Genomic DNA, 16,207 nt, shown 5'->3' on the forward strand with positions numbered 1-16,207 from the left:
TATAGTTTCAACCAGTTTGCCTATACTAGCCTATAATTGACAGGATCACCTGTGGAAGCTTAAAGAAAAAACAATGCTACATTTTGCCACTGGTCAGCTGCGTGACCATTGGCAAATCACCTCACCTCTCTAAGTCAGTTTCCCCATTAGTAAAATGAAGATAACAATGCTCACCTCCTTTATAGAGAACTTGGAGATATATTGATGAAAAGCATTATGTAGGAGATAAGTGGTGTTACCAACATGTACATTATACTGTTCCATATATATCTAAATTTGGCCCACTGACATATGGGACCCTTTTCATCCATGGAAGAAAGATCTCTTGTTGCCTTCAGGTTCTCATCACATGGAGCAGAGTGGAGCGCGGTGTATGATTTAAGGTCCGTATTGGATGAGAACTCTTGGGGACAGTCCTCCTTGACCTGGAAGGCAGTTTTCCCTTGGGAGGCTCTGATCTTACCAGGAAAATACTAAAACAAGTCTGGAGGGGAAAGAAAATACACTTGTCTACCCAGGTTGTGCTTTCTAAGGACTTGGCCGAAGCTGTAGAGCAAGTGGAAAGGAATGAAGCACTCTGTGAGATGGAAGTGGAGGGAGAGGAGGAACTTGGTTCATTCACCTAACCCTGCAGTTTGGTTTTCTGGGACTGGTAATGAAGTAGCTTGGACAGGTTTTCTCACTGGTTCTAGTCCATTCCTCCTACCCGGTAAGCAGTTTCTCCATTCCACTGCCCAGGAGTGGCCCTGGCAATAGCACCCTTGCAAGTGACCATGGCATTTGGTGCGTGCACTGGATGCGCATGTACAGATGATATCGTGTTCTACCCTGACCTCATACTGTGAGCACTTTGACAGGGATGTCCATGTTGCCTCTAGCATGACACACCACATTGCTTTTCCACTTAGGAAACCCTCAACCCTTCCTTCACCAAAAACTGCAAGGAGAGGAGAATTATTCAAAGGCACCTGTTCTCATAGATGCAAATGTCCCTTTACGTTGCCAGAGCGAGGTAAAGCAACCTTAGTGGAAATGAGAATACGACCCCATCTGTTTCTCTCTCTCTTGGACTAGGGAAAGAGTTTTCTAAATCCATTCAGCACGAGTGGTGTTACACTTGGGAAGAAGAATGTGTCCAACTTCCACTGAGGTATTAGACGTAGGTAGCGTAGCCAAAAGTCCATTCCACAATACCATGAGAATGGGAGCTATATGAACTTTTTGGCAGCTTGGAGAGGGAAGTCAGAGAGATCTGCTGCATCTCTTGCCTGTCTTAATCATGGTGAGTGTTCTTGTCCTTGTTCCACCCAGGTGCATCTTGGGATAGATAAATTATACGTCAACATGAATGGAGGACCTGAGTACAGGAGCTGTTACAAGACAAGTTTGGTTCAGTGACCCTGGACAATATCTTGTGCGTTCACAACCTACCTGTACTGAGTAAAAATTTGCATATTTTCAGAGCGTGCGTGTGAGAGAGAGGTCCCTGCACCAATTTGTCTGTTTTAATTATAGATGCTCTACCCACTTTCTAATTGCTTCTTCATCAGGAAGTAGCTTGTTTCTTTTTTCCCCCTTAGAAACCAAAAATAACCCACTTTTGTTTGTTTCTCTAAATATATTTTTCTCTTGCCCGTGAGGAGGTAATTATTTCTATTGTTACATGAAGATGGTGGCCAACACAGGAGGAATAATTGGAGCAGATGGCTGTGAATGCTTCTCATCTAAAAGACATCTAGTGTAATAAAATAACCACCCCCCTCTTCTTTGTCTCCTCCAAATATGTGCTTTGCTTTCCTTCAGGTAGATTGAAGGGGTGTGGAAATGGTTTCTATGGTGAATTAAATTGAGGAGCTGTCAAGAGTTCACAGCCCGGAAAGTGAGTTCCCATGTATTCCATCACTGAAATTAAGTGTTTTCAAATGTGGTGCAGAGTACTGGGTCCATGGCATGGGGAAATGTACACTGTATTCCATCACTTCAAATGTTAACCTTGTCTCTCACTGGTGACTGGAAACAGAAACACTTGCTCTACACTTGCTACTTAAATGGCAATCTGTCACTACGGCAGAAAAGGCTTCCTCACGCGTGTCAATCTCTCCGATGTGGCTGTGGTGCTCAAAACCTTTGCTTGTTCATTGCTTCATGACCAGGAGTGGGGAATGGCTATGTTATTTACAGGTGTGGTCCTCTGCCACACAGTAGATAATAGGTGGTTATAGGAATATTTTTGTATGCAGGAAAGCAAAAGTTATACCTGTAGTCCAGCACCCTCAGGACATGATGGGTGCCAAGCTGAGAATATGCCAAACCATGGGCACTCAATACTGTAGCGAGCAGGAAAAAATGGAACAGAGTTTACAAGGCTTAGTAATGTCCGACTGTACTGATACACTCTATATAAGCCTATGCCCAGCCAACACTTATCAGCAGTCTTCATAACAAAGTGTTAGTGTTACTCAATAGAACTGTATTGGCACCAGGAACTAAGTAGATAAAGCATAAAAACCATGCTTATGCTGAGCAGCATTACCAGTTCTCCCACTACTTACTGGGGTGCTAGGAGACATTTAGGGAGAAATTAGAGCTAAATTACAGCATAGAACATTGAGAGCCAGGACTGGAGGCTGAAAACAAAATTTATGGGACCACAGGAAACTTGGCCACACCCATGATAAGTGGACATCGAGCTAACTAAAAGCGTTCCAGACTACAGATGTTGCTGGAGCAGAGAGTGCCGGATAAGATAGGTTCAGCCTGTAGTGGTTATTTAGGTATAAATATTAGCTTTGTGCTCAGCACCTTATACGTATATATAAGTCAGAGGGTGGTGAAATCCTAGCTCCAATGAAGTCAAAGGCAAAACTCATGTAGAGTCAGAATGTCACTTGAAGTCCCCAAAAGCTGGTAACGTAAATGCAGTATAGAGGATAGGCTGTGGGTGAAATTACTGGCAATGTGCTTTAGAGTTGGGCTCATGATTGCTGTTTACTATAGTGTCTTTTAAGTTGTTGGTCGTCTTTGATCAGCTTAACAGGTGACGCTTACTGGGTAATGGTTAACCATTACCTGCGAGCAGGCTGTGAGTGGAGGGAAGTGGCAACCTGGGTCGGGGGAGAAGGGGAGGCTGGAAGAAATTACCCAGGGAGTCTTTGGAATCTCCTTCATGGGAGGATTTTAAGAACAGATCAGACAAACACCTGTGAGGGATGTTCTACATCAGGGGTTGGCAACCTATGGCTCACAAGGCAAATATGGCTCAGTACAGAGCCAAATATGGCTGGGGGAACAGCAGCACACAGATGAGCTGCCTGGAGGCTTTCCCTGCTGCTCCACTGTCCAGAATCTGGCTAATGGGGCAGCGGAAGGGCGTGCCTGGGACATGGTGCTGGAAGCGCCGTGGGGCGCAAAAGCAAGTAAGTGCCTCCCAGCCCCTCATGCCCAGGCCCCATAGCCCAAACTCCTCTTGCACACACCCCCCACCAAGACTCCGCACCCCAAGGCTGCTCCTGCACCTTCCCCACTGGCCAGACACCTACCACCAGTGTATTCCTGCGTCTTCTCTGGTTGGATACCCCACCCCCAGCCTGCTCTTGCACCCTTCCTTGTTTCTGTCCTCTCCCCCATGGCCAGACACCCAACTACCATTCTGCACCCCACTTCCCGCCCAGATCCTGCACCTCCATCGCGATCCCACTCACTGGCAGCTCTGTCCCACACACTGAACCCCTCATATCTGGCCCCATCCCAGAGCCTACAGGGGTCCACAAAATCCACTAACCCTGGAACCCCAGAAGAGTTAATCTGGCCTGAGGCCTTGAACCTCAGTACTCCCTGATCCTCCCACCATGGGGCTGGAGCCACCTCCGTTGGGCCACCTGAGTGAGGGTCGGGGATTTGTGGAGGAGATTTTTTGCTTCTCACTTGTGTAGTCCCTGACTTAATTTTCTGTGGGTCAGTGGCCTCTGACCCAAATCAGGGTCCCCACCCCTGCCATAAGTAAAGATCACGTTGAAACCTTTTGTGTTGGACATAATATTTTACTTAATTTAAAATGAAGATTGGTAAACTAACATGAGAACGTTGAAGTGCTAAATCTGTTTAATGATTTTGAATATTTCCTTTCTTGCTGGTTAAATTAAATCGTTCTCCCTAGCTGCAGCACTAGCAAAATGGCTCGGGAGCTGGTGGTCTGTGGAAAGGTTTGCATTAAGCCGGGTGGCCAAAAAGCATGAGAACCACTGCTTAAAACAGACAGGCTGGGGCACTCTGCTTGTTTAAAGGGATGGCTGAGGGCGTGCTGTGGGGGACGTGGGCATGCTCCTAGCTGGGATAGTGAGAGGGCTGGTGGTGGTAGATGCCGCAGTCTATCCCCAGATGTTATGCTCCTGGGGCAGATCCCACGGCCCAGCCACAGTGGCCCTGTGATTGCTGCAACAGCCTGGCTGTGGTAGTCCAGCTTGGGCTCCAGCTGCGGCAGCCTGGCCAACAAGGCCCCAATTAGGGCCCAGCTCCCATCTGGCTACAGCATCCTGTTGCAGTCTGGCCCCCACCTGGCTGCAGGAAGGGCTGGCAGCGGCCTCCTTCTGCTGTGGCACTGAGGGGAGACCATGGTCTGCCTGTGGAGATCTTGGCCTGGCCCCTTGTCCAGCCGCTGCTGCACGAGTGCAGCAGCTGAGCCCTGGCCAGGTAAGATAATCCAGCCCCAGGGCCTCCCCCATCAATTCTACTTTCCACCCCCAGCATCCTGCCCTGCCCCTCCCGTACACCCCAGCCTCCTCCTTGAGCCCCTCATGCACTCCAACCCTGATTCCTGCACCCCCACATCTACAAATCCCCAGCAGCAGCAGAAGTTCCATTAAATAAAGTCTGTGAGTACAATATTTCATTTATGCTATTATTATTAATCATATCAATTATCAATAATATTACTTTGTATATTTTCAGTCATGAAAATGGGCAGGGCTCGCTGAACCATGGCGAGTCCCGCTCGCCAGCCGCGCTGTCCAGCGATCTGCGCACGTGCAGATCGCCCGAACCCGGCTCTTCCGGGTTGCAATCTACTCGCCACGGGCGAGTAGATTGTATTATTTGTCGAGCCCTGAAAATGGGCATTCTTATACTGGTCCTCTGTTGACCACTTGTTCTGAATTTTGATGTAGTTTGGCTCTTTGGTTTGAAAAGGTTGCTGAAGCTTGGTCTAGCTAGTACTCAGTCCTGCTTTTGATGGCAGAGGCTGGACTAGATGACTTACTGAAATCACTTCCAGTCCAACATCCTTATGATTTCTGTGAATGTGTAGAAAGCAACAGCACATAATTAGCACTATTGTAAATAAATAGTGGTATCTGGTGTTGACAATTGTATAGTCAATTTCTTGACCACACTTTAGTTCATGATGAAATGAAATATATACAAGAGACCAAATAATAAACATGACTGACATTAGTTGCTAAAAGCCAATAATAATGTAGTGTAGGAAACCGCGGGGGGCTGAACAAAGACCCCAGCTATCTCACCCATTACAAAGATAGCTTCCCCAATTATCACCTCTAATACTATTAACTCATAGACATCTACCCTTCCCCACCTCTAATATCAATAACTCACAGGCATTCAACTTCCTTTCCCCCCGCCCCTGCATTCCCCTTCTGTTCTGAAATGTGATTTGTCCTTTTCATATGTGTTCATTTTTTTTTAATTGTATTCTTTGGTATATATGGCTGTGACTATTTTCTTCCACTATTTGATCTGAGGAAGTGGGTCTGGCCCACGAAAGCTCATCATCTAATAAACAATCTTGTTAGTCTTTAAAGTGCTACATAGTCCTGTATTTTGTTTCAGCTACACCAGACTAACACGGCTACATTTCTATCACTATTCTATATGGGTATGTCTACACTACCCCGCTAGTTCGAACTAGCGGGGTAATGTAGGCATACCGCACTTGCAAATGAAGCCCGGGATTTGAATTTCCCGGGCTTCATTTGCATAAGCGGGGAGCCGTCATTTTTAAATCCCTGCTGGTCCGAACCCCGTGCAGCGCGGCTACACGGGGCTCGAACTAGGTAGTTCGAACTAGGCTCGTGGAACGAGGTGTACCGGTAGTTCGGAATAGGAAGCCTAGTTCAAACTACCTAGTTCGAGCCCCAGCGGGGATTTAAAAATGGCGGCTCCCCGCTTATGCAAATGAAGCCCGGGAAATTCAAATCCCGGGCTTCATTTGCAAGTGTGGTATGCCTACATTACCCTCCTAGTTCGAACTAGGAGGGTAGTGTAGACATATACCCTATTACACCAGTTACTGGGAAGCTGTCTTATGCAGCATTGCTGCATTTGCCTTATGCAGTATGTATATTCCCAGAGTTACATGTCAAAAGCAATCTTTTTATACCTTACCTGGTTGCAAGTAAAAGGTCCAGTATATATAATCAGAAACTAGGCTTTTTTTTTACCAATCAGCGTTTTACCTTGTTTTTCTGGTGCCATGCTGTACCTCTCATCTCTTTGTTCTGAACACATGCATTCCAGGTATGAAAAGGGTATGAAAGCATCTCCTAGGTTTGTACTAGGTCAAAACAATCATAGGTCTTGTTCTCTTTCTTTGGGATATTCCAGTATTGGCCGGGTAGTATAACTCCCTGCTTATTGCTACGATAAAATAATCATCTGTCCTGATCTTATGTGCTTACTTCAGATAATGCAAGGTGTTATTGGATGCTGAGCATAAGAGAATAGGATTATAATAAAGTTCACCAAGGCATGTGTGAATGTGCACCACAAGTAGACACAAAAAAATCTAGCTGTGTTCTCTCATGCTTATACATGTCTGACTGCCCCTTGAGTTATCTTTTAGTGGTTCCCTGGTTTCTCATAGGCATCATGGCAGAAGTGGATTTGAAAGAGGGGCTGTGAAGGAGGAGAGAGAGTAGTAGTTTTAAGAATCTGTTAAGGTTGCAATCTGTCTACAAGTTCCTTGGAACAGATTCTGCTCTATTAGGGTACATCTACACAGCAACGTTATTTTGGAATAACTGAAGTTATTAGGACTATAACAGAGTTTAAAGAGAAGCTAGATAATTTCATGGAGGTTAGGTCCATAAAAGGCTAGTTGCCAGGGGATAGAAATGGTGTCCCTGGACTCTGTTAGTCAGAGGCTGGAGAAGGATGGCAGAAGACAAATTGCTTGATCATTATCATTGTCTTCGGTCCACCCTTTCTGGGGCACCGTGTGTTGGCCACTGTCGGCAGACAGGCTACTGGGCTAGATGGACCTTTGGTCAGACCCAGTACGGCCGTTCTTACGTTCTTATGTAAAATAACATAGTGAACATCTACACTTCAAACCTTTATTTCAAAATAATGTTGAGCTGGAGGACTTCTTACTCTGACTCATGGTAACCCTCATTTTATATGAGTAGGGGGAGTCGAAAGAAGAGCGTTCTTCTTTCGACTTCCTACTGTGTAGACAGCACCAAAAGCCAAATTAAGCAATTTCAACTTCAGCTATGCAATTGACGTAGCTAACATTGCGTAGCTTAATTTGACTTTTGCCCTGCTGTGTAGACGTGCCCTTAGAGGGCAGCATAGGAGAAGGCTGGAGAACTTGTATGGGCATCAGCATTTATCTCCAAGGGATTGCGTCTGTCAGGAAGTTAGTCCGTTTCCTTGCTGCTTGTGGTAATCATAATCCAAAGAGAACTGTGAAAATTGCAACGCTAATTGCCCTTCCCCGAACCAGTTGAGTGCTGTGTTCTGTTCCTGCAGGTCTGACTCCAGGAATCTGTTTCATGATGGGGTATGTGTACCCATGATCCTGAAATCAGCCAAACCTTCAATGCAAAGGAAGTTCAGAATTGAGGGAGGGAGGATAAGAGGCAGGGTCTGTTTCACTCTTGGTGCTCATCTAAGCTATTTGCCTGCTGTTTGGCAATTAATCAGGATTCTTTTTCTTCCCATGCTTCTCTCAGTAATAATAGGTGAGACATCGAGGGGAAGGCAATCAAAATATCCAACAAGCAGAGAGGCGGGAAAAGGGATTGGAATAGAGAATATCCTAATAACCAGGATAATGGGCAGCAATGCTTTTGAAAAATGCTCCCAGTTCTTCAAAGCAAACTAACACTTCTCCGGCAGAACATTTTAATTCCCACTATTGGAGGGGTGGGGGGAAGATCATCATTGTACTGGGATTAAATACAATTCTGGTTTTAAAGAAGAAAACATACACCAAAATACTTGGATTCCTGCCTCTCCCTGTTGCTATATATAAGGGGGAGTGGGTTGAATATTGGGGGGAAAGACATACTGCCCAAGTAGTCTAGAAGAAGAAACATTGCCAAAGAAAATGAACTTCACTTAGGCTATGCCAGATAAAACTTGGGTCCATTCTCCCTTGTCGTCATCAGGCATGTGCCTCCATGCTTGGCCACACCAGGAGGTTAGTATCAGGACCTGCATGACCACACTTAACATTTGTTTGAAAGTTCTTTCCAGTTAGGAATTTTTTAATCCAAAAGTTTAATTTTAAGACCCTTATTTTCTTTTTCAGAAGCGCCTTCCTCTCCAATTCTGTGGACGATGGTCCAAAAACTCCAGCTGGCTTGATGGGCACCTGCCACAAGATGGCGATAATGTCACGGTAGAAAGAGGCCAGACCTTGCTGGTGGATACCACCACTGGCATCCTCAACTTTCTGCATGTCAAAGGTCTGAGGAGGTTTTTGTTTGTTTCTTTCTTTCAGGCTGTAGAATTTCATTCTTTCCCCTCCCCCCTTCAAATATATTATGTAAGGCACCTGGTCAGGCAGGAGCCTAAGAGACAGAGTGTCAGTGTTTGGTAAACATAGTGGGGATGGGAGGGAGGATCAGTTTAATTATTATGTATGCAGAAGGCATCGTTTATGCCGTTTGAGGCATAATGACAATCTGAGTAGGAATGCTTTTATTCCTGACGGCTGAAAGCACTGCTCTTCTGCACGGTGATGAGGGATAATAGTGGTACTGGTAACAATAATCAACTGTGTCTTGTGGGGTATCTTTGATGCCAGGGTATTGCAAAAGCTGTTACAGAGCTAATGATGTTGTTGTAGAATTACAGGCTACAGTTACAGCATGTAATAAAGAAGCCAAGATTGTAGCACTCCGTAGGTCCTGTGTAACTACAACGGCACAATTAACAGAGAGCACTTCAGGTCTGCAGTACTTATACATCCCACGTCAAATTCAGAAGAATGGCCACGTTGGGGCAGACCAAAGGTCTATCTAGCCCAGTATCCTGTCAGCTGACAATGGCCCCAGAAGGAATGAATAGAACAGGGAATCATCAAGCACTCCCACCCTTGTTGCCAATTCCTAGTTTCTGACAAACAGATGCTAGCAATACCATTCCTGCCCATCCTGGCTAATGGCCGTTGATGGACCTGTGCTCCATGAACTTTTCTAGCTTTTTTTAACCCTATTAAAAGCCTGGCCTTCACAACATCCTCTGGCAAGGAGTTCCACAGGTTGACTGTGCATTGCATGAAGAAGTACTTCCTTTTGTTTGTTTTAAACATGCTACCTATTAATTTCATTTGGGGATCCCTAGTTCTTATGTTTTGGGAACAAATAAGTAACTTTACCTTATTTACTTTCTCCACACCAGTCATAGTTTTATAGACCTCTATCATATCCCCCCTTAGTTTTCTCTTTTCTATTCTGAAAAGTCCTGGTCTTTTTTATCTCTCTTCATATGGGACCTGTTCCAAACCCCTAATCATTTTTCTTGCCCTTTTCTGAACTTTTTGCAATGCTACGATATCTTTTTTGAGATTAGGTGACCACATCTGTACACCATATTCAAGGTATGGGCATATCATGGATTTATATAGAGGCAATAAGATATTTTCTGTCTTATTCTCTATTCCTTTTTAAATGATTCCTAATATTCTGTTTTCTTTTTTGACTACTGCTGCACACTGAGTGAATGTTTTCAGAGAACTATTCACAATGACTCCAAGATCTCTCTCTTTCTCTTGAGTGGTTATAGCTAATTTAGTCCCCACCATTTTCTACATATAGTTGGGATTATGTTGTCCAATATGAGTTACTTTGCATTTATCAACATTAACATTAATTTGACATTTTGTTGCCCAATCACCTGGTTTTGTGAGATCCTTTTGAAGCTCTTCACAGTCTGCTTTGTTCTTAAGTATCTTGAGCAGTTTAGTATCATCTGCAAATTTTGCCACCTCACTGTTTACCCCTTTCTTTAGATCATTTATGAATATGTTGAATAGGACTCCTTTTTTGAGGAGTAACGTTAGTTCGGACTAAGGGCTTTAGTCTGAACTAACGCGTCCCGGCGCTCACTTCCTGGTTCCAATCAGCAGTGATTCAAACTAGCGTGCCAGTGAGATCATGTTAATGAAGCGCGGGATAATTAAATCCCCGCTTCATTAACTACTTTGGTTGTCTCCATTTGCATCCCTACTCCGAACTAGGGATGCAGTGTAGACGTACCCTAAGGTGCAAGAGGACTATTTGTTGTTTTTAAAGTTACAGACTAATGCAGCTACCCCTATGAGATCTTTTAATCCAGTATAGTCCATGAGAGGGCCTTCCATCTTATCTCATGACAACTTACTGAAGAGCCTTTGGTGAAAGACTTTTTCAAAGGCTTTCTGAAAATCTAAGTACACCATATCCAGTGCATCCCCCTAGTCCACATGCTTTCATTAGTCAGTGTATGACTTAGGGATGTTAAAATGTGTGTATTCATGTAAATGTGTAACCGCTGAAAAATTCAGTGTTTATATAGGGGGGAGCGGGAGGCAGCTCCCACAGAGCTGCCTGCTCCCCTCTCTCACCGTCCTTCTGCCTCTGATACATATCCCTGGTTTCAGGATATGAATGGAGACGTGGTTTCATGTGTCATTGCCTCATTGGCCAGAGTGAGGACCAGGAGGTAGAAGGCAGCAAAAGAATAGGATATGGGATCGGGAGAGGAGTGTCTGTCTCTGCCTTCTCCTTCCTCACACCATGATGCTATGAGTTACCAGGAACGTTATCCACACCGGTGTGAGTGGAACACGGCTGCATGGTATTGCACAGTTCAAACGCCAGGTTGTGGGATGTACAGAGGGTGAGAATGGGTAGAGTGGAGACATGACTGACTCTAGATCTGTTTTCTGCTCATGTTATGCAATCAAGGCTTGTCTCCACTTACCGGGAGATCGATGCTGTGGAGCTCAATGATCTCAAGTTGCAGTGGAGGAGGTCTAGGTGGGATATTAGGAAAAGCTATCTCTCTAGGAGGGAGGTGGTGGAATCTCCATCCCTAGAGGTTTTTTGGTTCTGGATTGACAAAGCCCTGGCTGGGAAGATTTTTGCTCCTGTTTTGATCAGGGGGTTGGACTCAATGACTCCTGATGTCTCTTCCAACCCTATGATTCTATGGGTTGAGTTTGAACTGGTACCCTTGAAGTAACATTTTTTTTTGTCTTTGTCAAGTTTTCTGTGTTATCCAGCCACCTTTTGCAGACCCCCTACACAGTATTATTTCCCTTATTTATAGACTGGCTGTGATGCTTGTTTATCTGAACCCACTTTTTGTGTTTCTCAGTCCTTTTGGACTGTGCATCATGATACTAGTTGCAGGCAGTTTCTAGTTCATATTTTCTTTTTTTAATCAGACAGAGACATTACAATTAAAATACCGTAAAAGTGATTCTAGCAGTATTGCAATAAGCATGTTTTTTAATTAAAGTAAGAACATGGGATGTACAAATAGTACCAGCTAATGAGAAGTTGAATCCAATGTATATTTTAATTGAGTTTTAAAGAGACTGAAGGGGAAGGCAGTCCTGTTTGTCTTTATTGCTGTTTGATGCGATCTCTAGGTTGTTACAACAATGTGCATCAAGGCTGGATTAATTATAGTCAACGAATCATAAATTTCCACCTGACTTGGAAGAAAGGAGAGAAATATATTTTCTTTTCTTTTTTTTTTCAACAAGAACTCAGTGTTTTTCAATGGCATTCAACTTGTAGAACAAACATTTTCCTGGGAAAATTGAGATTTTTACAATTATAGCAAATGGACGGCCTTTCTTCTGCTTTCCCTTAAATGTAAATCCCTATCTGAGGTTCAGTATAGGGCGCATTATCTATTTCTACTCCTCTTTTGGCTGGGATTGCAGTATGTATATTAGACTCTTAGGGCTCTTGTTTACCAACTAAATTGATTTTCTGCATCTTTGATAGCTGCCAAGACTCCTCCAAGGCTTCCCAAGATGAACTATATCAGATCAATGGATGCTTATTCCAAATCAACTAACAGGGACTGTGTATGACTCCAGCAGAGATCAGAATGAAATTTTAGGCAGTATGAGCCTGCCTTCCTCCACTCACTGGCAGGGAGCAGGCCTGTCTCTGAAAGGAGACGCTGCTGCTAATTATCTAAAAGAAAGCTTTTTTGGGTCCTTCTAGGCCTATCCTACGAATGTCTATGGACCCCGTTCCCATAGTATCTTACAATCATTATTGCATTGGTCCAATCTCTCTGTCTTTTTGTTTGGTTGTCCCTTTCTTTGGCTCATACCAGAGGCATGATCAAATGTCTGTGATGCTGCCTCACTCCTGGCAGAATAGTGCATGAAAAATGCGATGTCTAGACTGCAGGGTTCTGTCAGAAGATGCTTTTCCAGAAAAGATCTTCCAAAAAAACATCTTCTGAAAGAGAGCATCCAGAGTCAGGGATGAATGACAATAGCATAACTTGTGGACTTCAGCACCTCCCCAGGGGGTTCTGCTGGGGTCATCATAAAAAACACATGTGAAGGGAGCTGGGAGTAACAAGTCAAAGGAACTAAGGATATTGGTCATATAAGGCCAAAGGCTACGATGCAAATGCAACCACCACCAGGCAGATTTAAACCTAGGACTTCTGGAACTTAATGTAGGAGCTTCTACAGCCTGAGCTATAAAACCAGCTGCTTCTCAGCTTAGGCTGTAGAGCGCCCTTGTTCATGGCTTTTGCTGTAAGTGGTCTAAATGCCACTATGTGGGACAGTGAACCACACTAGGGTGTGGGTTACGCAAACTCCTTCCTCCCATACTGATGGTAGGATACACACCGTGTGCAGAAGAGAGGGGGTGACCTTTCAAACTGCAGCAGATGTTTTTCCGTTAGGCAAAGGGTGTTCCGCTGGATTTTGCATCCATACCATAGTTAAGGGGATGCAATGGATATAATTGTGTGTGTGTGAATACCTTTCCATGCGCCACTTTAAATTATTGATAAACCTTATCTTAAAACATTACCTCAAACAGTTTGGTGTTTTAGGTGGAATGAGTACCTGCAATAAAGAAACCCATCTGCTCAATCCGCCTCTGGGTTCTCCTGTTCTTTCCTTTCCAATACATTTACAATTTCATTCAGCTTGTGTAGGGAAGCTGAATTGGATGTGGTGGAAGTTGCTTTCATCCTTTTTCTTGAACTGTCTAATTATAACCTATATCTATATTTACAAGCACTTACGTCAAAACTTGTTTTTATTGAGGGATTTATTTTAATAGAATATTTAATTCTTAAAGTAATCTTAGTGAGGCCAATTACTTATAATATCAGAGCAAACCAGGTTTCTCAGTGGGCGCTTCCTCTGTGATTGGGAAATTCCTAAAGCATTTAGAATGCTACCACAATCTAAATATTAATCAGAGAGAGGCACTGAATTCAACACCCTGTGTATGGACAATGAGAATATCCCTACCGTGAGGGCAGGGGACTGGACTTGGGGTATGTCTACACTGCATGGCTGTTTCATGATACCGGAGGTATCCAAAAATAGCTACCCCGCTTCTATACAAGCTGCCTGTTATTTTGAAATATTTTTCAAAATGACGGGCGTGCCATCTCATTATCCCAGTAAACCTCATTGCACGAGTGATAATGATAACCTCTCGAGGTTGCGTCCACTTCCAGTGTTCTATGATTCTGTAAGGATTAAAAACAGCCAAGCATTTTAGGAGGGATATAAAGCCTCATGTTTCAAAGCATAATTCATCCTCTGACTAACAGGGATCAAAAAAAGCTTTCCCTGTGAATAGGTTTTCTCATCACTTCCAACTTTGGGGTTGCTTGCACCTTTCTCAGGGTGCATTTACACAGCACCCTGAACTTGAAATAAGATACGCAATTTGCACTACACGAATTGTGTATCTTATTTCGAATCTATTTAAAATAGTTTATTTTGAAATTTGGTGTGTCTACACAGTGCCAAATTTTGAAATAATGAGTTATTTCGACCCATCCTTAACCTTTGTACAACAAGGTTCACCGGGATGGTGAAATAGCGTGCCCTCTATTTAGAAAAATATTTTGAAATAATGGGCAGCTTGCTTCGATGTGGGGTAGCTATTTCGGGATACCGTGCATGTAGACGTATACTCAGAAGGATCTGTTGGAGGCAGGAAACTGGATTAGTCCAATCCAATTTGGAATGCCAAAGACACTCTCTATGAAATGAAGAGTTATCATATTTCCACCTCCTCTCCTATTTACTCTTGTTTTTCTCTGTTTCACATACGACTTCAGAGCAGAAATATTCTTCTATCCCCAAGCAGTCCCTTTATCATTCTTCTGGTGCTGTAGGTGGTCCGAGTGGAGGAGTAGCTTAGTGGACCCTAACTTCTTTTCTGGTTTGTTTTATAGTTGTTTATTGTTTTTCCCCCTACTATGGGAAAAGGGGAGGTGCCTGAGATTTAGTTTTGTTTTTAAAAAAAGACGATGGAAAAAAAAAAATCTCCCCAGACCTAGAGGTGAAGGCTAATTGATGGGTTAATCAAGATGAGTGGTGGTTTTGTGTTCTCACCAAACATCAAATAGCCTCAGAAGGTTTCTCAAAAGAGATGTGTTTAGTCTCCATCTAAACTGCACAGAAGAGATTAGGAGTTTAATTGTATTTATTTGAATTGGTAGGGAGGCCATCATAAGAATAGTTGATTGATGTTTATAAATTTACCCCACGGTCTCTTTGTAAGACATTCTGTGCTCTCTCGTGCAGCCATAACAAACAATGTAAGGGCACAGTCTCTGCTTTCAGAAAAGGGGCAGGCATTACCAGAAGGAAAGGAACTTTATTTTTTAACCACTGTATATTTATTTTGAGCTAATAAAGTGCAAAGAGTGTAGATTTGGAGAGCTGCTGCTGAGGATGAAAATAGAGAGAACATAAAGTATGGACATGGTGCTTGTCATTGTGGATATAGGTTACAATTAGATGCCTCAAAATGACAGAGCCAAAATATTTGCCAGTCTTTGCTTTTAACTCGTATTGAGCTGTTGTTTCTTTACTCTCAGGAGTTCATTGTCTTGACTCCTGGGCTGATTTTCAGAAGGACTCCACTTCTGTTGACTTCAGTGATAAGTGTAGGGGCTCAGCAGTTTTGACAGTACAAAGTCTTAGGGTTCAGTTCTGCTCAGCCATATGCAGTGTCCATGTATATGATCTGCAGGAAGGGTACGTCTACACAGCAGTATTATTTCGGAATGAGGCTATGTCTACAAGGCAGAGCTTTTCCAGGATACCAAAAGTGTCCCGGAAAAGCTATGCCATGTCCAAGGAACACACCACTTTTTTGGAACAGTTCCTGAAAAAGCGGACGTGTTCTTTCGGCACCCTTGTATTCCTCATTGTATGAGGAAGAAGGGATGTTCCGAAAGCGGAGGGTTTTTTCCCAAATTTGGCTTCAACTACAAAATTTGTGTATCTTTTCCTGACTTTTCTTTGCAGTCTAGACATAGCCAAACTGACATTATTCTGAAATAGCATAGTCTGCGTCTATACTACAAGCAGTTCTTTTAACATAATGTTGAAATAATATTGAGCTGGAGGACTGCTTACTTCGACTCCTGGGACCCTCCTTTTATGAGGAGAAAGAGGAATCAGAGGAAGAGTGCTATTCCTAGGTCTTCCTGCTGTGTAGACAGCGCCAAAAGCCAAAATAAGCTATTTCAACTTAAGCTACGCAATTGACATAGCTGAAGTTGTGTAGCTTATTTCGGCGTTAGCCCTAGCGGTGATCTGACTGATTACTGTGTGGCCCATGCTCTCTCAATACTTACAGCCTAAGCACCAGGCTCTGGCTTTAAAGAAAAACATCCGTGCAACATGTAGCAGATTCTAATCACACCAGTGGCTTTCATCCCTCTAATCTTTTGCTGT

General features: G+C 43.6%; 1 protein-coding gene across 12 annotated transcripts in view; it reads left to right on the plus strand.

Annotated features, from left to right (window-relative positions):
* PKHD1 (PKHD1 ciliary IPT domain containing fibrocystin/polyductin) overlaps positions 1-16,207 on the plus strand; it is a 409,604-nt gene that overhangs the window by 131,058 nt on the left and 262,339 nt on the right. For all 12 annotated transcript variants that reach the window (XR_012902469.2, XM_075923353.2, XM_075923339.2 and 9 more), the window contains one exon: positions 8,552-8,708. Coding sequence is in view for 11 of the 12 variants with exons in the window: in XM_075923353.2 (XP_075779468.2) it covers positions 8,552-8,708 (157 nt within the window). In the remaining variant the exon portion in view is untranslated. The remainder of the gene's footprint in view (positions 1-8,551; positions 8,709-16,207) is intronic.

Source organism: Pelodiscus sinensis, chromosome 3 (assembly GCF_052426305.1).
Source record: "Pelodiscus sinensis isolate ZL-2025 chromosome 3, ASM5242630v1, whole genome shotgun sequence".
Taxonomy (NCBI): domain Eukaryota; kingdom Metazoa; phylum Chordata; order Testudines; family Trionychidae; genus Pelodiscus; species Pelodiscus sinensis.